At 39.5% G+C, this 19,798-nt stretch overlaps 1 protein-coding gene across 1 annotated transcript in view; it reads left to right on the forward strand.

The window, feature by feature from the left end:
• Window positions 1-19,798, forward strand: part of syne3 (spectrin repeat containing, nuclear envelope family member 3) — a gene marked incomplete at its 5' end in the record, with an annotated part of 48,126 nt that overhangs the window by 4,482 nt on the left and 23,846 nt on the right. The window contains 8 exon segments of the mRNA XM_035673968.1: window positions 2,388-2,543; window positions 4,471-4,821; window positions 9,439-9,575; window positions 13,341-13,515; window positions 16,004-16,186; window positions 17,066-17,209; window positions 18,131-18,265; window positions 19,449-19,610. Of these exon segments, the coding sequence (XP_035529861.1) occupies window positions 2,388-2,543; window positions 4,471-4,821; window positions 9,439-9,575; window positions 13,341-13,515; window positions 16,004-16,186; window positions 17,066-17,209; window positions 18,131-18,265; window positions 19,449-19,610 (1,443 nt within the window).

A 19,798-nucleotide genomic window follows, 5' to 3' on the forward strand; every position in this document is an offset into this window, starting at 1 on the left:
ACACAGACTCAGGAATGATGGAGTTCTGATTGAAAGCAACCGAGAACTGAGCAGCAGTGGAAGGGTTAATAATGCGACAGCGCCGAGCAGCAGCGCGAGGTTTAACTGTGTGACAGGAAACAGCAGCCTCAAATAATACAGGCATATGGTCAGAAAACACTGCGTCACATATCTCTAGGTTAAAACCAGAGTCATTGGCTGAGAACTGATGTTGAAGTTTCTCAGAGTACTGACGTTTAGCTTCTCTCACCGCCTTGCTAAACTTGTACTTTGACTCCTTAAGGGCATGTGAATCAAATTTACATACAGCAGACACACACACAAATACAGGCAATGACCGCAGAGCAACAAGGGCTTCAGTACAGTAACAAAGCTTATGCAGTATAGAGCGCTGCAGTTCCAGATAAAGCACTTACCAGCATCCAACTTATTACTGTTGTTATTAAGTTGGCTTTAAATGAGGCTTAACGTTCACACAGGTTCTATTTACTGTCCCTCAGTATTACAACATTAGTCCAAAATCCCCCTGCCTGAGGCAGTAGCCACCTAGCAAATACTAGAGCAAAGTTCAGCAGGCTAAACAACAACATTAACACTAAAACAACAACAACAACAGAGCAAAAGTTACAGCTTTCAAATTTGATTTGGGGTTATGGACAGTCGATAATGTTATCGATCCATCATTGAGCTTGAACCTTCGTTGCTAGCCCGTTATTAGCCCTCGTTACTCTCTCATTAATTTTTCTCCTTATTAATGTTACATCAGCTATTGGCCACTGAGAATTTGACTGGACAAGAGCATGTCGGCCAACCCACCAGAAGGTGTGCGCCCTATTTTTTCTATCAAGGAAAGCCTTCAGTGGCGTTCTTTGCTATTCTTTTAATGAAGAAATACTCTCCAGTGTTGGCAGTGTGTTGCATATGCTGTATAGTGCACATTTGGTGTTTGCAAGATATATGAAACAAACAAATGTTGTAAAAGTTATTCATTCTTTTTGTTTTAATGTTGTGTCACCATGTGGCCCACTTCACACTGATTTTGTGCCATGCAACCACCACCATATACTGTGGTTTGTGCTCATGCATGTCAGTGATTAGGGTCTTGCACACAGCCTGCGACAGCCCTGCTTATGCTGATGCAAAGGAGACTCACAGGCTTGTGGTTTATGTAAAAGTGCACACAGATCAGCATGAATGTGTGCAGAATAATACTTACAAATACAAATAAAGAAAGAAGGAGAAAAGGAAAGAAAATGAAAAACACTCAAAGAGATAAAATGAAATGGAAGCATGTTAATCCTCTTGAGTAAAACAAAAGAGAACTCCTTTGTTGGAAGGAGGAAGAGCTTTGTAACAGGAAGCTTGATAAACACTTGAACAGAGACTTACCATTTTTGTTATGCTCTCATTCATGCACACACGTGCTATACACACACCCACACATATGTTGTTGATGAAGTTTAGTATGTAAAGTTAGTCAGCATGTATGTATGTGAAGCAGCTAGAACTGTGGTCATTTGGTCAAATGTCTGGAATGTTTCCACTAGGGAGATGCTGGTGTGTGAGGGGGAGGCTATCTGGTTGGCTGGGATTTGCATTGTATTTGGTGACATTTTGAATCGAAGTGCAAGCATACAGTATGTGCCCACAAATCAGTGAGACCCCAATTTACATTAAGAGCGAGGATTTCAAACTTCAATTCCTGTTTACTTCTACTACTTTCATGCTTTTGCCGAGTGAAGCCACGCAACTGTACATAAATCTGAGGTTAATGAAAAGCATGCTGATATTTATTCTGTGCATCTATAATCAGATCCAGACGCTGCAGAGGGAGCCAACATTTCTGACGGGAATAATTTACATTCAGAGTAAAGATGCTGTTGGATTAGTGAACATTAACGGATACATGCTGGCTGCTTTTCTCCTCCGTGGGCCACACAATGAGACTGCTCTTCCTCTTCCCTTTTCACACAGCTCTTTCAAATGTCAGTCAGATTTAACCACACACCCACGTCAGTCTGAACTCACATCACACATTCACACCCACCAGTCTCCCAGCAAAAGCTGTACTTTTGACTGCAAATGGGAAAGTTGTGATTTAAATAATGCTGTGTTTTATAGGATAATGTTTCCTGGAAGCACCTCCTCCCTGTGAACTGGCTCCTGTTGGTTCTCTTTGTGTTTTCCTTTTTTAAAATTTCAACATGCACTCAAGAAGCATGTAGTTGAAGTAATAGACAACAGAGAGTCTCGCAGGAGAATACAAATTCACTTTCAGGCTCCTCGCTCAGATACCCAGAATGTGAAGTCTGTGATGTGCGCTGAAAGATCATTTTAAACAATGCCATGCTAAAAATTACCATGAGGTGTGTCCCCTGCTGTGCTAGGAGCGCCTGACGCAGCTTCAGAAGATTGCTGTGGAGCACCAGACGTACCAAGGCTGCGTTCAGAGGTTCCAGTCGTGGTTGCTGACAAAAACCAAGGAGCTGACAGATCTGATGGAGAAGGAGGATACGGCCGAGGACAAGCTCAAAGCCTTACAAGTGAGACTCACTGAAAGTGAATTAGGAAGCTGCTGTTTGATGTCGCCATGCTGATAGTCTCAAAACTGTTTGTTTGGGGAAAAGGGAGAATGTTCTATGTAGAGTGATTTATTCAGACTCTATAAATTATTATTATTATCCTCATGGTAAATGGTGCCACTGCAGAAAAACATCAAAGGGGCATACATGGATGGATACAGTATAGTAAAGGTGGTCTGTAACATTAAATGGGAAAGCACAAATAAAGACAAGACAAGAATCGGCCCAGATTATTATTGTGCATTCCAAACTAGAATTGCATTTAGATAATGCATAAAAAAAAACACTGAAAAATGTTGGTGGCGCAGTGCTTACACAGTAAAGAGAGCTGAGGCTTGTGTCCCTATAGTGATCAACCATACTACTTTCCCAAGTAACTAGTAGTGTAACTAATTACTATTTGACTACTATTTTTACTTTTATTATATTTAAAAACCAACGATCCAATCACATCTTTGGATTAATTTTTGTAATTGTAAAGGAAACTAGTTTGGAAGATGGAAACTTACATTCAGCAGCTGGAAATATTCCCAATTACCAATTTTGTAAGGAGTAGAAGAAAAGTACTATAACTGTCAGTGTAACTAATTACTGTTGGCAGTGAGTAATAAGTAAAGTAATAATATACTTTTAAAAAGAGTAATGAGCTTTTGACTAACTATCCCCACACCAGTCTGTCATGCGTGCTATGCACCAGTCTTGATGTTGCAAAAACTAATAATAATCGATGATTGCCCTCAAATGCAAGGAGTAGAAAGGACAGATATTTGTGTAAAAATGTAGAAGTTGTAATAAATACTAAATAAATACTACTTAGAAAAACTACTTAAGTACATTAATTAAGTATTTGTAATTTGTTGCTTTCCCAATCTGCTGCCCTGTGATATAGAATTGGTTGGAACGGGCTCACAAAAGAGCCTTTGCAGTGCTCTGAAAAAAGACACTGCCGGCAGGCGGCCACATGCTGCCACAATTGCTCTCTCCTCATTGGGAGCAACTGAATAAAGACACTGGTGCTTAACGCTATATGGAGACGAGCCCTAAAACAGACACAAAGTGGATTTTATTCATTGTATTTGTACAGGTTTCTACAAGGCCTTTATTAGCAACTGGCCTTTATTTCTTTGTCAGAATTTCAGTAGTCAGAAATATTTCATGTTAAGCACTGTACAAATAAACCTTCTAGAAACATTCTCAATCAAAATAAAATATTCTTGTACTGAGCAACAAAACCTGCCAATGGGGTAAGGCCACTTTACTGATCTGAATTGAAAAATTTGAAGATGAATAATTAAATAAATAAGACACAATTTCTTCCAACAACATAATAGAAATAAGTTACTTTTTCTTACATGAAGGCACCAGCAGCATTCCTATTTTTAATTAAATGAATATGAAAAACTAAACAGCTGCTTCATTTCCAACACTGGGACGAGGCTACTGTCTCTCAAACTGAGAAGTGGTGTTACTCTTAAAATAAGGAAAGTAATCTGTTCCTCTGCTGAGATATCATGCAAACCAGTGCTGTATCTTATTACTGCTTAAATCTGGTCAAGGCAGACGACCACCCACCTAGAGCCGAAGGGTCTGTCCTAGGTTTCTGCCTGTTAAAAGGCAGTTTTTCCTTGCCCCCGTCGCCAAGTGCTTGCTCACGGTGGTGCTGTTGGGTCTCTGTAAATGTTAAAAGAAGTGCGGTCTAGACCTGCTCNNAATTGAATTGAAAATTGAATTAAATCGAGCTCAATATTAGCTGTAATATCTTGTTAAAACAAAGATTAAGACAGATTCCTTTTCTAATGCAAATCGATTTTTGAATTGATTTGAAACCAAGTTGTATTATATTTATTCCAGCTGTACCTTTGTAATATTTCTCCTGGCCCTGTGTCAGGCTCTGGACGACAGCGTGGCTGGTGAGGAGAAGACCCTGCAGCACATCGAGGGTGTGGCGGATGCGGTGAGGGGCAACACCTCTCCTGCGGGTGCGGAGGTGGTGGTGGAGCAGGCCGAGGAGTTGAGGCTTGGCTGGCAGAGGCTGAGGCAGGGCCTGTGTGAGGCAGAGGAGGGCCTGCGTTGCAGCTTGGACTCCCACAGCCAGTACGTGACCAGGTGCCAGCGGCTAGGAGAAGACATTGGCCACCTCAGGGCAATGCTGCAGGGGATGGACCAGGAACTGGAGGAGAACCGCGAGGCCGAGGACCGCACAGAGGAGCAGATGGTTGGCCAGTGGAAGAAATATATGGTAACTTATCAGTAGTACGTTTAAAACACTTTAGTTTAGTAGAAATGAAGTCTAGATGCATGAAAGTTGACTACACAAGAGGTTTCTGGCGTGTAATTCTCACAAAGTTCTAAAACGTGAGAGTGCAAACGCAGTCAACAGAAGTTAAAATTCAGATATTAACTCAATGTCAGGTGGATGTGCTGTATGTGTGTGTACAAGATATGACTTCAACTGACTCTTCCTGACACTTGTTTTACTTTTTACTGATTGTGTCAAATCTATGTAGACAGAGAGCTTTTGCTGTCAAGTACAGCAGAGGAAACCGACACTGCTCTTCTTGTTAGGGTTTGGCAATGTAATGATATTTACTGTGAGACAATCAGTGGGCATTGGGTTACTTAAGTAACCAGGTTAGAAATAAATTCTTGTATCTATGCAGCAGGTCAGTAATGATGAATGAGGTCTCAACCTTATTTTGGTAGCATGGATTTCTTATTTTAACGCCTTGGCTCTTTGGAACTATTTTAAACATGAGAAATCTCTCCTTTCATCCAGCCACTCGTGTGTTACTTTCCCTGAGTGCAGTCTTTTTGTAAAAATCCCATATGAAACATGGTCATACATCTCTAAGTAATCTGCATGCTCCAGAAGAAACCAAGTATCCCCTAATTTTTTTTTTCTATATATCTATACATTTAAGAAATCAGTTTACTGGAGAAAGCTAACTATAACTACGGTTAAGTGCATGTAAATATAGACAAATCTAATAAGTTAGACTAGCTATTTTCCCCAGCATTATGTACCCTAGCTTTAAAGCCCCTAAAACCCTTTTAACCTTTCTAACATCAATAGAAAAAAGCAACAGTTAGAGTTAAAGTTCAGAAAGAAAACATCCTGTGTTATTATTTATAGGTGTTGACAGTCCATAAATGTCAAATAGAAGTTTGACACCCAGTTGTGGGTTAGAGTTCTTTTTGCTTCAGCATTCTCAGTTAAATCTACTCTTCCCAGCATACCCAAATATTTGCACTCTGTACGTCCTCCCCCTATCTTTTCTGTTTTTCTTGCTATTATCCATTCTTCTTCACAGCCTTCATTTTAATGCCTTCTCTTGATGCCTTTCCTCCATACACAAACATCATTCCTCCTCTTATAGAGGTGATAAAATCTACATGCCCTGACATGATGACTCATGACTGGATTCTTTATCTCCATCACAGTATATTTTACAGTCTATCTCACATGCCAGAAACAGAATCCAGCAGCCCAGTGGAGCTGCTTTGTCACTTTCGTGGATCCTCTGAATGCCTCAGAGAGGTGTGGTACAGTAGAGTCACAGTCAGATCATTATTTCTCCCTGGGTGTCTCACACTGTGACATATACCAGATTCATCCACCTCTTTTCTGGCAAGTCACTTCTGGCTGTGGATCAGTAAGCAGTTCCTTACCACTGAAAACAATGGGGGGAAAAACATGCCAAGCTTTGCCTCTACAGGATATAGCCTTCACATATTTTTATGTGTTTGCAGCCTGTGATAAAGGGCAGAATCAGCAGGAGACAGTTCACAGAGAATCTTCTAGAGCAACAGTTCTGTACCTGTGCACCTGTGGAGCTGCTTCTATAGGGTGTGACTGGAATGCCCTGGTGGACTCATCTGTCTGTCATCTACTACAATCTAGACAGGCTGTCAGCTCGCTGTGACACAATGTGTTTTCACTTTTAGTTGGAGACGTCTAATGGATTGTAAACAACTCCAGTTTATCTACATTGCAAAGATGCTGTTGTGGATGAAATAATTTACTACTCAGAATTTGCATTGGCAGGTAGTGGAAAGAAATGCCAAAAGAATTACAGAACCTGCTTCATTAATGGCCTTAACCTTGTAGAACAGTTGTGTGCTCACCAGAGCTGCAACAATTGGTCAATTAAGTTGTTGTATTAAATGAATCCCCAACTATTTTGATAATCAATTATCGTTTTGAGCCCTTTTTGAAGAAAAAATGTCCAATGTTCTCTATGACAGTTAAGTGAATATCTTTAGGTTGGGGACAAAACAAGACATTTGAGGAACGGTCAGGACACAAATTAAAAACAAATCTGTTGGATACAAAAGACCCCCCCCCCCCTTGAGTCAATACTATGTAGAACTATTACAATGGAAAGGCTTTTGGGATTTGTCTCTACCATCTGAGCACATCTAGAAACTGCAATTTCTGTCCACTCTTCTTGGCAAAATAGGTCAAGCTCAGTCAGATTGGATTGATCAGCAATTTTCAAATCTTGCCACAGATTCTCAGTTGTATTAAGGTCTGGGCTTTGACTGGGTCATTCAGTGGCATTCAGTGACATCCAGTGACATTCAGTGACATTTTTTGCCTTAAACCATTCCAGTGTAGCTATGGCTGTATACTCAGAGTCATTGTCCTGCTGGAAGGTGTACCTTGCAAAGTCTCTTGCAGCTCTTTTGGTACCTCTGGTTGGTTGTTTTTCCCACTCACTGGTTTATATCCTGGTGCAGAGAGAGGTGCTGTGAGTAGAGTATACCTTGTATTTGACTCCTTCCCTCTTTCCCTCATTCCTGACCAGTTTCCCATTACTTGCCAATGAAAAGCATCCCCACAGCATGTTTCACTGTGGGGGTGATGTGCTCAGGGTGATGTGCAGTGTTTGGTTTCTGCCACACATAGGATTTGGACCACGGCCAAAAAGTTAAATTTTTGGTTTCATCTGACCAGAGCACCTTCTTCCACATGTTTGCTGTATTTGCCACATGGCTTTTGGCAAACTCCAAACAGGATTTGTTATGACTCCAGATTTGTGGAGGGCACAGCTAATAGCTGTCCTGTGGACATATTCTCCCAACCTGATCGTGTTGCTTTTCCAGCTGCTCCAGAGGTACCATTGGCCTGTTGGCTGATTCTCTGTTTAAAGCTCTCTTTGCCTGGTCCGTTAGTTTAGGTTGACAGCCTTCTCTTAGTAGATTTTCTGTTGTGCCAAATTCTTTCAATTTTCAAAAGATGGATTTACTTTAAGATAAGATATTGCCTTATTTGTCCCACAATGTGGAAATTCTGTTACTTTGTGAGATATTGCCTTAGATATCTTTTTTTACCACCTAAAACTGCATAGTACTTCTCCACAACTTTATCCCTGACTTGTTTAATGGCCTTCTTGATCTGTATGATGCTGATGGTTTAGTAATGTTTGCTGACAAACTCTAAGGCCTAACAGTTGTATTTATATTGAGACACAATTTGGACTGGACTGTACTATTGTCAGAAGACAGTTGCTGTGCATCTATTAGTTATTAATATTAGTTACTGTCAGGATATATTGAAAGTGTCAGCATATATTTATAACCGTTCCACTGCAGCTTTAAAGTGTATATATCTAGCTCTATCAGTAGTTAGATTTGTTAATGAAGTTTGATTTGGGGGTTTCACATTAGTGCAGCTTTGCTTTTCAATGGATTCTTTTCACAGATGTGTCATAGCAGGGTAATAATCACCACCGGAACTGATAAAAGTAATTATGGGTATGTTTCATTCCACCGTGCCAATTAGCAGCCACTCACAACAATACAAATAATAAAACTGTTGTTTACTCATTGTTTATTATGTGCAGCTGTGTTATTTAGTCCATTGTGACATTAGAAATGGCTGCAGTCTGTTTACATGAGCCACTTCCAGGGCTTTGGTATTGTGCATTCTGGCTGACTGGCACATCTGAATGTGACAGAGCCATCACTGCTGCTATTAGGTGCACCTGTGCAGTTCTTGCTGCGACTAGTCAAAATGTCCACCGCAGGAAAGGTAGCCTCACAATTCAGCTGAAAGCTGAAAAGCAAAGTGGGAAAGAATAATAGATGGTGGTGCCACGGTTCTCAAGTTTTCAATACTGAACGGGTTCATGTCACATTTATTATTACACACATTAAACATAATTTTTATTTAGTTTGCACTACATAGATTTATCTTTAATTAAAAAATAAAATTCTGTGTGTGATGTTAACATGAGAACACAATACTTCATAGTATTAGTGTGGCATTGACACATAGCCAAGGTATGGAAAGGGCCTATTGGAAGTTTACTGATGCCAGTCAGGCAGCACAGCAGTCAGAGATGACAACTTTTTGACATTCTGGAAATTTTTTGTGGAGCTGAGCCGCTTAACTGCAACTATTTGGCATCATGCTGCCTTCATGCAGAGTTGGCAGAATGGGAAGAACAGGAAATCCTCCTCATAGATGGTACCAGCCTTGTAGTCATACCTTACAGCCTAAATGAGCTATTTTTGTTGTGTTACATCTTTGTAGTGGTTGAATTGTTGACCATTGTATATCAGTCATATATCCATCTATATCTGCTTTCTATTTAGCTGAATGCCTGTATTAGTGTTAATATTGGATTTGAATTGGTGGCTCTGCAGTCATTTTGCCGTGGGTTTGATGACATTTCTGTCATTCTTTCAGCCAACTGGGAAATATCCCATATCTCTAACTCAGAATTACAGTATTACAGTCAGGAGGCTGACTTGTATTTACTGTGAATGATGTGATGTGAACATGGCATTAAACAACATGTCTGTGGTAAATATCACACCATTTAGTTTGCTGCCATTTTGTTTTTTGCAGGGCGTCAGGAATACTCTGGCTGGGGAGGAGTCCCAGGTGGAACTTCTCAAGGCCCAACTCAAGGAGCTTTTCAGGTTCTCAGAGGACTCACGACACCTTTCTGATGATGTCCTGGCTGTCGTCAAAGAACATCAGAGGTAGGTGACAGAAGGACTAGAACTGTTTAAAAACCATGAAAGTAAAAAAAAATTAAATCACATGCAGGTACCATAATACCTGCTAATAAATCTTAAAACTTGGTCCCACAATGGTTCCCAATTATTTAATTGCGTTCTCATTTACTGAGAATGATCATATTTTGACTTTTCTTATTTTACTTTGATTTTCAGAACATTACGAACACAAGGTGTGGAAGTGTAACTTACTGCTCTGTCGATAGCTTAATCAAATTGAAGGCAAGGAAAGGCACATTTGTTTGTACAACTGCTTTCAACAGCAAGGCAATTTAAAAGGCTTTACATATGACAGAAAGACAAGGAAATATAAAAAGACAGTAATGTTAATGTTTGCGACTGAAGATGATCACTGACTTTAATCATTCTTCTTTCCAAGAAAGGGTTGATGTTGAAAAACATAGTTTTGCGTAAAAAGATTTGACATAAAAATGGGAGGTTTGATATGGCCTACAACCGTTCATAGTGAGGTGTCAAGATTGTTCTAATAAATGCAGTTTTGAAGGCTTGTGGGAGAGTAGACTATTTGCAAAAGATCTGATGCCTTGTAATTAAAAATATTTTTGACAAAAACTGAATATCAAGGCAGCAGGAGAGGTTTAAATTGTGTCATGCTAATTGAACTGGTTTCAGGTTGATGTAAGGTCAATGCAGGTACTATACTATGAAGGAATTCTGTTAGTGAAGGAGGCAAATTCATTGCATGATTTCGTGGATAAAGGTTAAAGGGTTACCTAGGCTGGAGTGTTTTGTCAGCCTGCCGGCAGTAGGAATTAAAGAGCATGGTTTCAAATACTGAAATGGCCCAAGATCATTTTGACTGCTCTGATATACCTGCTTTTAACTCTACTATTACTTTATGGTTACCCTGCATATCCTTTATCTCATCACGTGTCCTCCATAAGATGCAATGTAGCCCATGGACTGCAGGGGCAGTATATCAGGATGCGAAGTATGGTCTGTGCTGCTGCTTTTTCTGCTATTAACGACACAGTATGCCTGTGTGCTGCCATGTTTACTCATGTTTACATTCTGCAGAATTGGAAGGAATTGCAGGAATACAGTCAAGTGTTGGCCAGGGGTGATTTGATGCTCATCTGCCACCTAGTGGATGAACTTCTTAATTACAAACAAAGAATGCAGGCTGTATGTGAACATTATGTGATTCTGGTGTTACAGCCACTTGCATACACCCAAGTATATGTTGTTTAATGTTGTTGTTTTTGTAGAAGTATTTCACATTAATTAAATAAATAGGAGGTTTAAGTATCCATGTGGAGTTTTGACAACTGCAGAGTTAATGTTTTGATAAATAGGTCCTCATATTGTTTGCGTATTACATGTTCTACCACCAGCTGTACAAGGTCACATGCACATCCCATGGGTTTGACAGAAAACACATTTATTTCAGACTGTAGATTTGATGGTAATCAATTCCTGTGACTAGCTTACTTCAAAATAAATTTCAACTTGTGTTTCGCCAGTTAAAAGTTGTAGCAGTAGGAAATGTTTCATTTTCAATCTTTTTTTATCCGGGAATAAAAGTCTCCAGGCTGCAGCAGCATGCAACAACATGACAGCTCCCCAGAAGTGAAACCCTAACATCTGGATCACTATTGGCTGGCTGTTAATTTAGGCAGCGCTTGATTTCATATGTAACAGAGTTTTCTGTGAGCCGAGTACACATTTTAAACGTCAACATCTGAGTGGCTTATGTTCATTTAATTGTGGGAAACGAAATTAAGGATCATGATTAATATGTATGTAATATGATTAATTGTGCAGCCCTAGAACATTACCATTATTATTATTATTATCATCAAAAAACTAGATGTTGATACTAGGATGCTCTTCAAAGGTCAGTTAAAGCAAGACTCGTGTGATGTCCCTTGAAAGTTGATATTGTGCTTCAGTGCTACATATCGAGCAAAGTGCATAGAGACTCACTTGTGAGTATGTATTCACATATTCCCAAACAAAATTACAGTGACTCAAATTGCTGCAAATTAACTGCCACAATTGAACCTGTGGCTTTGGGACCTCTGGGGTCTTGGGTCTGGGGCTATGTGTGAGTTGCCCACTTTGCCCTGTTGGTAATCCAGCCGTAACACACCTCAAAATGTGGTAATTTTAGCAATAAAAGAGGAGAAGAAGACCACAAGAAATGCAAAATAAAAATAAAAAGTTTCATGAGGTAGAAAATTACAACTTAAAACTACATTTTCCCCAAATTCTACCTGAAAATGATAATAAGGAATGCTTGGGTAAAATCCAGTCAAAATGTGTCACAGAATCACGTCATGATTAAATGCTCTCTTTGCCTTTTAACAATATAAACTACAAAAAAAATAAAGAAATATTCCATGTGTCTGAATTAAATGTCCCTTGTCCTACTTAGCTTTTAGTGCTACTTTCAGAGATTTGTGGGGCTTAATGGAGTGTTCCAGTTCCAGATATTTAAAACTCAGACATGAGTTAGCTATTTTGAGCAATTTGCTCCCTTGGGAGGTAATGATAAAGTCACAAGACAAAACACAATTTGTTCTGTTACGTAAAATTTGTGGTTTTAATCCCCTAATTATGAACCCTAACCCTATTTGCCCTTGGTGCTAATAAAACTTGGGTAAATGGGTCCATTATTTCTTCATAGCTTCCTAATAATTTGTTGGATTTCCTGGAAAGAATTCTATTATTCAGTGGTAATTGTAGGGAAAAGGAAGACAAACGATATTCAGACACGTTATTTTAGTGAATTTAGTCAGTTGTGCTGAGTTTAAAAGCAGTTGTTGCCCCTTTAAACCCAAGAAAATATTCATTGATTATTGGAAACTAGCAATATATGCTTGGCTGTAGATACATTTAAAATTTTGGGATGTTCAACTGACCTGACCTTTGCACTGATTAAAAGACCCTATGTTATGCTAGATAAGCAGTTAATTGGTATTTATTCAGAACCAGTAAGGTATGGGCCACCATCTGCCACCAGAATGGCTTCATTTTGGCCTTCAGGCTTGTACCATTCTCTTGGTGTACGCTACACATGCACTCACCTATTTGTCGAGAATACAGTGAAGGATGACTCATCTGACCATATCACTTGTTCACCCACATCTCTGTAGACCAGAGTCTGTATGGTTTTTGCACCACTGAAGGATCAGATGTGCATTCATCTTAGTAATGAGGGGTTTATGCACTGCAGCCTACTATAATATTCTCTCTGCGTAATTGTCACGTGAGGAAGAGTTGATGTTTTTCCTTACTTTTCTTACTAATGTACAAATATCACAGTCATTAAATGTGCACTGTAGACCACAACCAACCCTACTTCATTATGTCTTTCCCATAGATTGAAATACAGATGTCACTTTAGTCGAGCAGTTTCTGAATCTCCCGCCGTCTGTGCCCCAACAATAAATCCTCTTTCAAACTCACTTCCTCTTGCCATCTTGATACAAAATCAGAATCCACTGGGCCTGCTCAGTATTTAATACATGCCACAGAGCATGATTGGATGTTAATTGCTTAATTGTACTATGCAGTGCAACTGTGGAAGCATCTGCATTCATTATGTTTCTTTACTAATACATTCAGGTTTTCCTGTTAATTTGTCACACACATAGTTTTGCATGCATTATATGTACCAAGTAGTTGTTACAGCCTTGTAAGTCAATTTAGAAAATATCTTGTAAATCTCTGTTGCTGAAAATGTGTTGTGTGCTCATGTTGCAGCGTGAAATGCAGAGCGACGAGGCTGTGCTCTGAGTCAGAGTCAGGGCTGAGAAACATTCTCCAGGACCCACTGCTGGTCTACGCCCAGTGGAGCCACGTGGTCTCTCAGGTTCTGGAAGCTTCTGCCGAGGTTACGGACTTCTCCCACATTGCCATGTTGGTCCAGAACATAGAGGTAAAGCATACACGTTACCTTAAACAGGCTATAATTGATATTTTAAAGATAACAATGTATAAAATGTAATAAGAGATGTTTTACCACCTGAATCTGCAGCTCCCCTACGCTTTATGGATCTTTATAGAAAGTTTCAGTTCTGGCTCGCTGCTCATAGTGTTTCAGCTGCAACACGCAGCTGTTTTCAAAATACAAACAAAAAAAGCTCTAAAAAGCCACTGTATGCTACCTACTCAGCAGCAAACAGCTGATAGACACAGTTAGAGAGTGGCTGATGAACACAGTGGAGCATTTACCAAAACCAGAGCTAGAAGAGAGTGAATTGTACTACTAGTTTATCAGGTGGACACAAAGTCGACTCCAAATGAATGCTAATGCTCCTCCTTTAGTGCTGGGTATGTTAATAAGCAAGTGTTTGCCATATTAACTCAAAATGTCATAAATTGAATTTCCCTCGGGATAAATAAAGTATCTATCTATCTCATCTATCATCTATCTATGTGTCAGTGTGTTCAGAGCGAGTTTCTTGTGCCTCCAAGTGGCCAAAAAAATAAATGATTGCAGGTTTAACCCATTAAGCTGCATTCACATAGATTCAGGCAAACGGTAGTCAGCAAACCTCCATGTTGGAAATTAAAAGCAGATGTTATGTAGCTCCCACACACAAGGAGTAAAGATGGACAATCTGCACAACGAGCTGCTAAAAAGTAATACATTATATAAAATTATATTAAAAAAAAAAATGTATTTAACATATGTATTCCGTTCTCTGTTAGCAGAGACCATAGCAACGACATGTGTGTTTCATTTCGCCGTCCTGCCTTGCCGTTGGAGTGTTTGTTTGAATTTTCTGTGCTTTGAGGAAGGTGCTGTCTGTCTGCCGTCTGCCTGAATCCATGTGAATGCAGCATTAATGATTAATGGCTATATTTAGTGCTTAGGAAAAACCCCACAGAATGTTTTCTGTTAGAGGTGGAAACACAAACGACAACATCTAAATGTTTGCATATTTATCACGCAAAGCAAACAACAAAAGAAGACAAAGTTTTCATAATAAAAAATTGTATTCCTGGAAAATCCATAAAGCAACCCCTGGTGATTAATGACTAAACAAAGCGTGTTAAGAAAATCCAATTTGAAAAAAATTTATGGATTTGTGCTTATCTAAGCTAGTACTTAAGTGCTATAAAGGACATTGAGGAAAAAATACTTAGGGACTTGAACCTAAGTATAGGACCTTTTAGGTCTTGTCTGTTTTGTGCTCACAGTAACTTATTGAGCCTCTCCAGGATTTCGTGGGCTTTTTGTAGGATTGTTGCGGATTAAAATGCTGGATTGTGTTGCATATTGTGATGTTCTCAGGCATTTGTTTGCAATGAAATTGCAGGAGAAAGTGAAAATTGCAAAAATAGTTTAATAATAAATCATTTTTTTGTTCCACTGAGAATAAAATAGCTTTTTTTGTAGGGTAAATGTGACATGTTCCCGTCACACACGTCTGCATCTTCACAACTACAAACAAAGTGAGTTTGATGGTGTATAACTAAAGTTCAAAGTTTGGACCACACCAGAGTTTGATTGACAGCTTACATATCAGCCTACATGAAGGGGATCAAACAGGCAGAGACATCAGAGTTTGTTTGAACAAAACCAAGCAGGTTAGGTGACCTCAGAAAACATTCACAAACTTTTTATAGCACAGAATAGAGCTGAAGTCTGTTTGAGCTGTGATCCTACTTTTAAATCAAACACCACTCCAACACTTAAAATATAACACAGAATACAGAATGCCAGTGGTTGCCACTCATCTTTGATTTTCTGTCAGATACATATTTTATGAAACTGTGAGTTATCTTCCAGACAGAGACAGCTAGCGGATCTGATAAATAGTCCAATAACATCTCTAATGTCAGAGAATTTTACAAATGTGTCATATCATATATTTGAATGTATTTGCCCCTAACAAAGTTGTTTTGAATTGATTTTCAGTGCAGTGTTTAGTTACATCAGTTGCAATTCTGACAAGTACAGTCAGAAACCTGTTCAGTTGGCGCTTTTGTTGCCTCAGCTTTCTCCCAAAGCTTCTTGTCTCACTCTACTGTTCACTATTACATAAAACAATGAAGATAAACAATGTTGCTAATACATTGTCAGGATCTGGATAAGTGTATCCAAGGGTCACCAAGGCAAAGAAACTGAAAAAAAAAACAAATGTATGTCTAATAAAAAGATCAGAAAGCTTGTGTAATAGTTGCGTCACTGCGGCAGTGCTGTTATCATAAAAATTCTTTATGAAGTTTTCTAAAAAGTTCTGTGTGGAGATTTTTTCTGGAGTTGAACTTAATCAAAATTTATGTATGGGTTACTGTGTGGATTTGATTATGAAAGTGCACCAATAGTTGTGAAATCGCTTTACTTTGGTCAGCAGCGTGGAACCTTTAAGGAAGGCTTGACTTCATATGTCCTCCATTTCTGTCCTTTATGTTAGCACCTGCTGAAGAAGAGCGTCCAGCTGCAGGAGCGTTTAGGTCTGCTGCAGGTAAAGGGGGACCTGCTGGACTCTGTATTCGGCCCTGAGAGATCCGATGGCCTGCAGGATGAGCTGAGCGCTGCCATCAGGAACAGAGAGCTGCTGCACACTCAGCTGCTGCAGAGGAAGGGCAGACTACAGGTACTTAAATGCTGCTGTCATTCATTTGGCTTAACTGCATCTTAAATTTTAATGTAAGTTATCCAAACCATTTAGAAAACTGAACATATCCCATCGGCAAGAAGAAACAGCTGGTTTTGACATTTTTAATGCAGTGGACACCCACTTGAGTAGAAATCAAATTTTTTAAATAGTAGGGATGGAACACCGTGAAGGAAGGCATTCTACTGCTGCAAGGAGGATTTATTTTTTTTACCCTGAAATCTTCTTATTTAGGCTGACTCATGTGACAGCACTCGAGGCAACATATCAGACTTTGCACACCTCTGTTGCCACAAAAGACTTAATGCAGTCATACTCCCCAACACCTGGAGACACACATGAGAGATTATTAGAGTTCCACTTAAAGGTTCAGTGTGTAGGATTTAGTGTCATCTAGTGTTGTAACTGCAGATTGCAACACACTTGCTTCACCCTCCACTTGCAAGCACGAAGGAGAAACTTTAGTGACTGCGAAAAGTGCAAAAATTGTGAAAGGTCCTGTCTAGAGCCAGTGTTTGGTTTGTCCTTTCTGGGCTACTATAGAAACATGGTGGTTCAACATGGCGGACTCTGCCTTATACAAGAGGACAGAACAATTCTTATTTTCAGGTGATGATACACTAATGAAAACATACCTATGAATATTATATTCTCACAATAGGTCCTCATCTCTTTATGGATGTGTGTCACAGTTAACCCTTGGACCAACTTTCAACATGGAGTTTGAAAAATATGACAAAGCAGTGGGTTGTGCAGACCTCATTTTAATATGGAAGAGAGGAAATACTCTCTTTAACATGCAATCCTGACATGACTGGCTGTATAACAACACACTTGAGACATTTTTCCCACTCTCAGGGCTTAATCTCCAGAACCAAGGACTTTGGTGATGCCTATGAGTTGATTCGATCCAAGCTGGCCAGTCTCCGAGACCGACTGGTGGCAGCTGACGGCCCCCAGCCTGACATCCTGGCTAAGAAAAGCCAGTCCGACCAGTTCAGGGTGAGTTTAATCCCAGGTCAAAATGTCTGCTGGAACACAAGCTGCTCTGTGTACACTGTCTTATCTGCCTCCAGCAGATTAAGCAGATGAATTCAGATCAAGTGTCATGAAACTTCTGCAAAGCTGCAGTAGGTAACTACAGTGCAAAGATCAGGAAGTGACTCAGTATGTGAAATGTAGGCATTTATCCTATTCAAGAAAGACACTGGTGCTTGATGGAAGGATGTTCACACAGCTGGTTTCATTGCCAACAATAAGACTAATGCTGTGCTTTTGATTTACTACATTTACACCAGTGTTTCCCAACCTTTTTCCTTAAGGGAAACAAGTCCTGACTAAGTGTCATATTTTATTAATATTTCATCTTATATACAACAAATACAGGAGAACAGATAAACTGCACAGTAAACCCAAACAGTGAACACAATAACTGCAGGAGGTCTGTGTAAAACCAGAGATCTGGATGAATTTAGAGATGATTTCCTGTGAATATTGATCAGAGATTAGTTTTCCTGGTATGTTTATGGAACTTTTTATACAATTCTCTGTCTATGTTGTGTATTGTTTTGTTTTTAACTTAGTTCTCTGGTTATTCTAACTTCCCTAATGCAGGACAAGGCTGTTTGAGTAAAGACTTGTGTTCAGGTCTTCAGAGTTATTATTTTAAAATAACAATTTCATTTACTTTTCTCTTCAGAAATGAACAACAAGCTGTTTCAGACTGCAGAGCCTTGAAACAGCTTTTTTTTGTCAGTTTATTCATTATAAAAGACTGCAGAGTATCCAGTACCTAAAAATTAGATTTTTTTGAAATCATGTTATTAATAAACTTTAAGTTCAGGCAATGAACTGTGGTTTAAACTAAAACCACAGTTGTGTGTTATTGTGCGCTGTCTCACTGTGTGTCTTGTGTGTCCTAAGGTGATCCACAAGGACCTGGAGGACTGTGAAGCCCACATCACAGCGCTGGAGACCCTAGTGTCATCCAGTCAGAGCAACAGGACTCAGTTTGAGAGGCTCTATGCAGACTGGAAACACCTGTACAACGCAGTAAGGGTAAGACAGTAGAGTGGATGAAGTTCTGAATCATTGCTGTCTGACTACAGCTCATCCTCGATATGTGATAGAGCCTCCACCCTTAGTGAATGCTGCATCAATTATTTTCCTTATATTAATAATAGATCAAATGACGAAATTATGTGTTATAGGGGTAAAGGGTTGCTCATTGTGAATTGTGCAGTTCCTCTCGGATGCTCTGAGCTTTGCAGCTCTTTTAGCTGTTTAATACTGCTTTAACAGTAGCCCACTGGTTTAGCACTGAACCCCTATAACATTTTTGGTCTCAAATGGGCGGTTTTTCCCCCCATATATATATATATATATATATATATATAATACATATATAATTTCATATATATATGATATATATGATCGCCAACTCTTTGGTTAAAATAAATTCACAGACGTAGATGAGTAAAATACACACTTGAAGACATATATTCTTCACACAGCTCCCTCTGACATTCAAGACCTAAAACGTTTAGTAGCAGTAGAGTAGTGCTAAAAAAATTTATGTGTAGAATCGGTGGAGTTCCTGTATGGATTTTTCTCACAGTTTTTTAATCTACGTGATTAACTTTCAGAGTAAACCTAAGCCATCACCAGCAATTTACACCAAAAATAGGAATTTGACAAGCACAATGGAGTAGTTATTCTATTCCCTCTGTTTAATATAAGCAACACTTGGCTGACCAGATAACTTCCACAGAGCTCAAACATCTGGACTCCCTGCTCATTGTTCTTAGGGACTTAAACAGAACAACCCTCAGCCAACTTCAAAATAAAAACAGTGCATTATGTGTCTGAAGGGATAAAAACCCAGTGGACCAGTGCTAAACTGTATTAAAGAATACATATTGCTCTGTTCCAAACAGCTCTGATCACTGTGTGATTTATCTTCTCCTGACTTACAGGCAGAATCTTATATCTGCTAATCCTGTTGTCAAGTGACTGTGTACACTAATCTGTTGCTCTTTATTAAATAACTGCACAAGTCAGGATTTTTAGTTTCAGTTGGACTGTAAAGTGCAACATCTGTGACAATGCTGGGATATAAAGTTACTTTTTGCATAACTCTAACTGTTGTCTGTGCAGATAATGCCAGTGCATTGCATGAATTTTCAAGCGTTTTTTCGCTGCCCCACTGTCTGTCCAGCTGATCTTTTCCTCTTGTTTGCAGGTAAAGGTGCATGAGAGCGAGGAGAGCATTGCAGACCATGAGAGCTTCCACGACGGTCTGCTGAACATAGAGAAGTGGCTGATGATCATGAAGCAGAAGCTAGAGTCCTTCCATAGCCCCACTGGAGAGTGGAGCATAGAGGGTCGACAGCACGAAGCTGAGGTGTGTGTGTGTGTGGTCATTTTTTAGCTATTTAAGGATTTAGTTTAACAGAAGCTTTCCCAACACCTCAAATGAACCCCACTAATTGGGCTAAAGCACCAGGGTCCCTTTTAACTGAACCAAAGGGGTTATGTGTGAAAGCACCCTAAGTATCATCTTGTGTCAGATCATCACAAGATGGTCCTTTT

This window comes from Morone saxatilis, unplaced genomic scaffold, assembly GCF_004916995.1.
Source record: "Morone saxatilis isolate NCDOM2014 unplaced genomic scaffold, NCSU_SB_2.0 Contig3, whole genome shotgun sequence".
Taxonomy (NCBI): Eukaryota; Metazoa; Chordata; class Actinopteri; family Moronidae; genus Morone; species Morone saxatilis.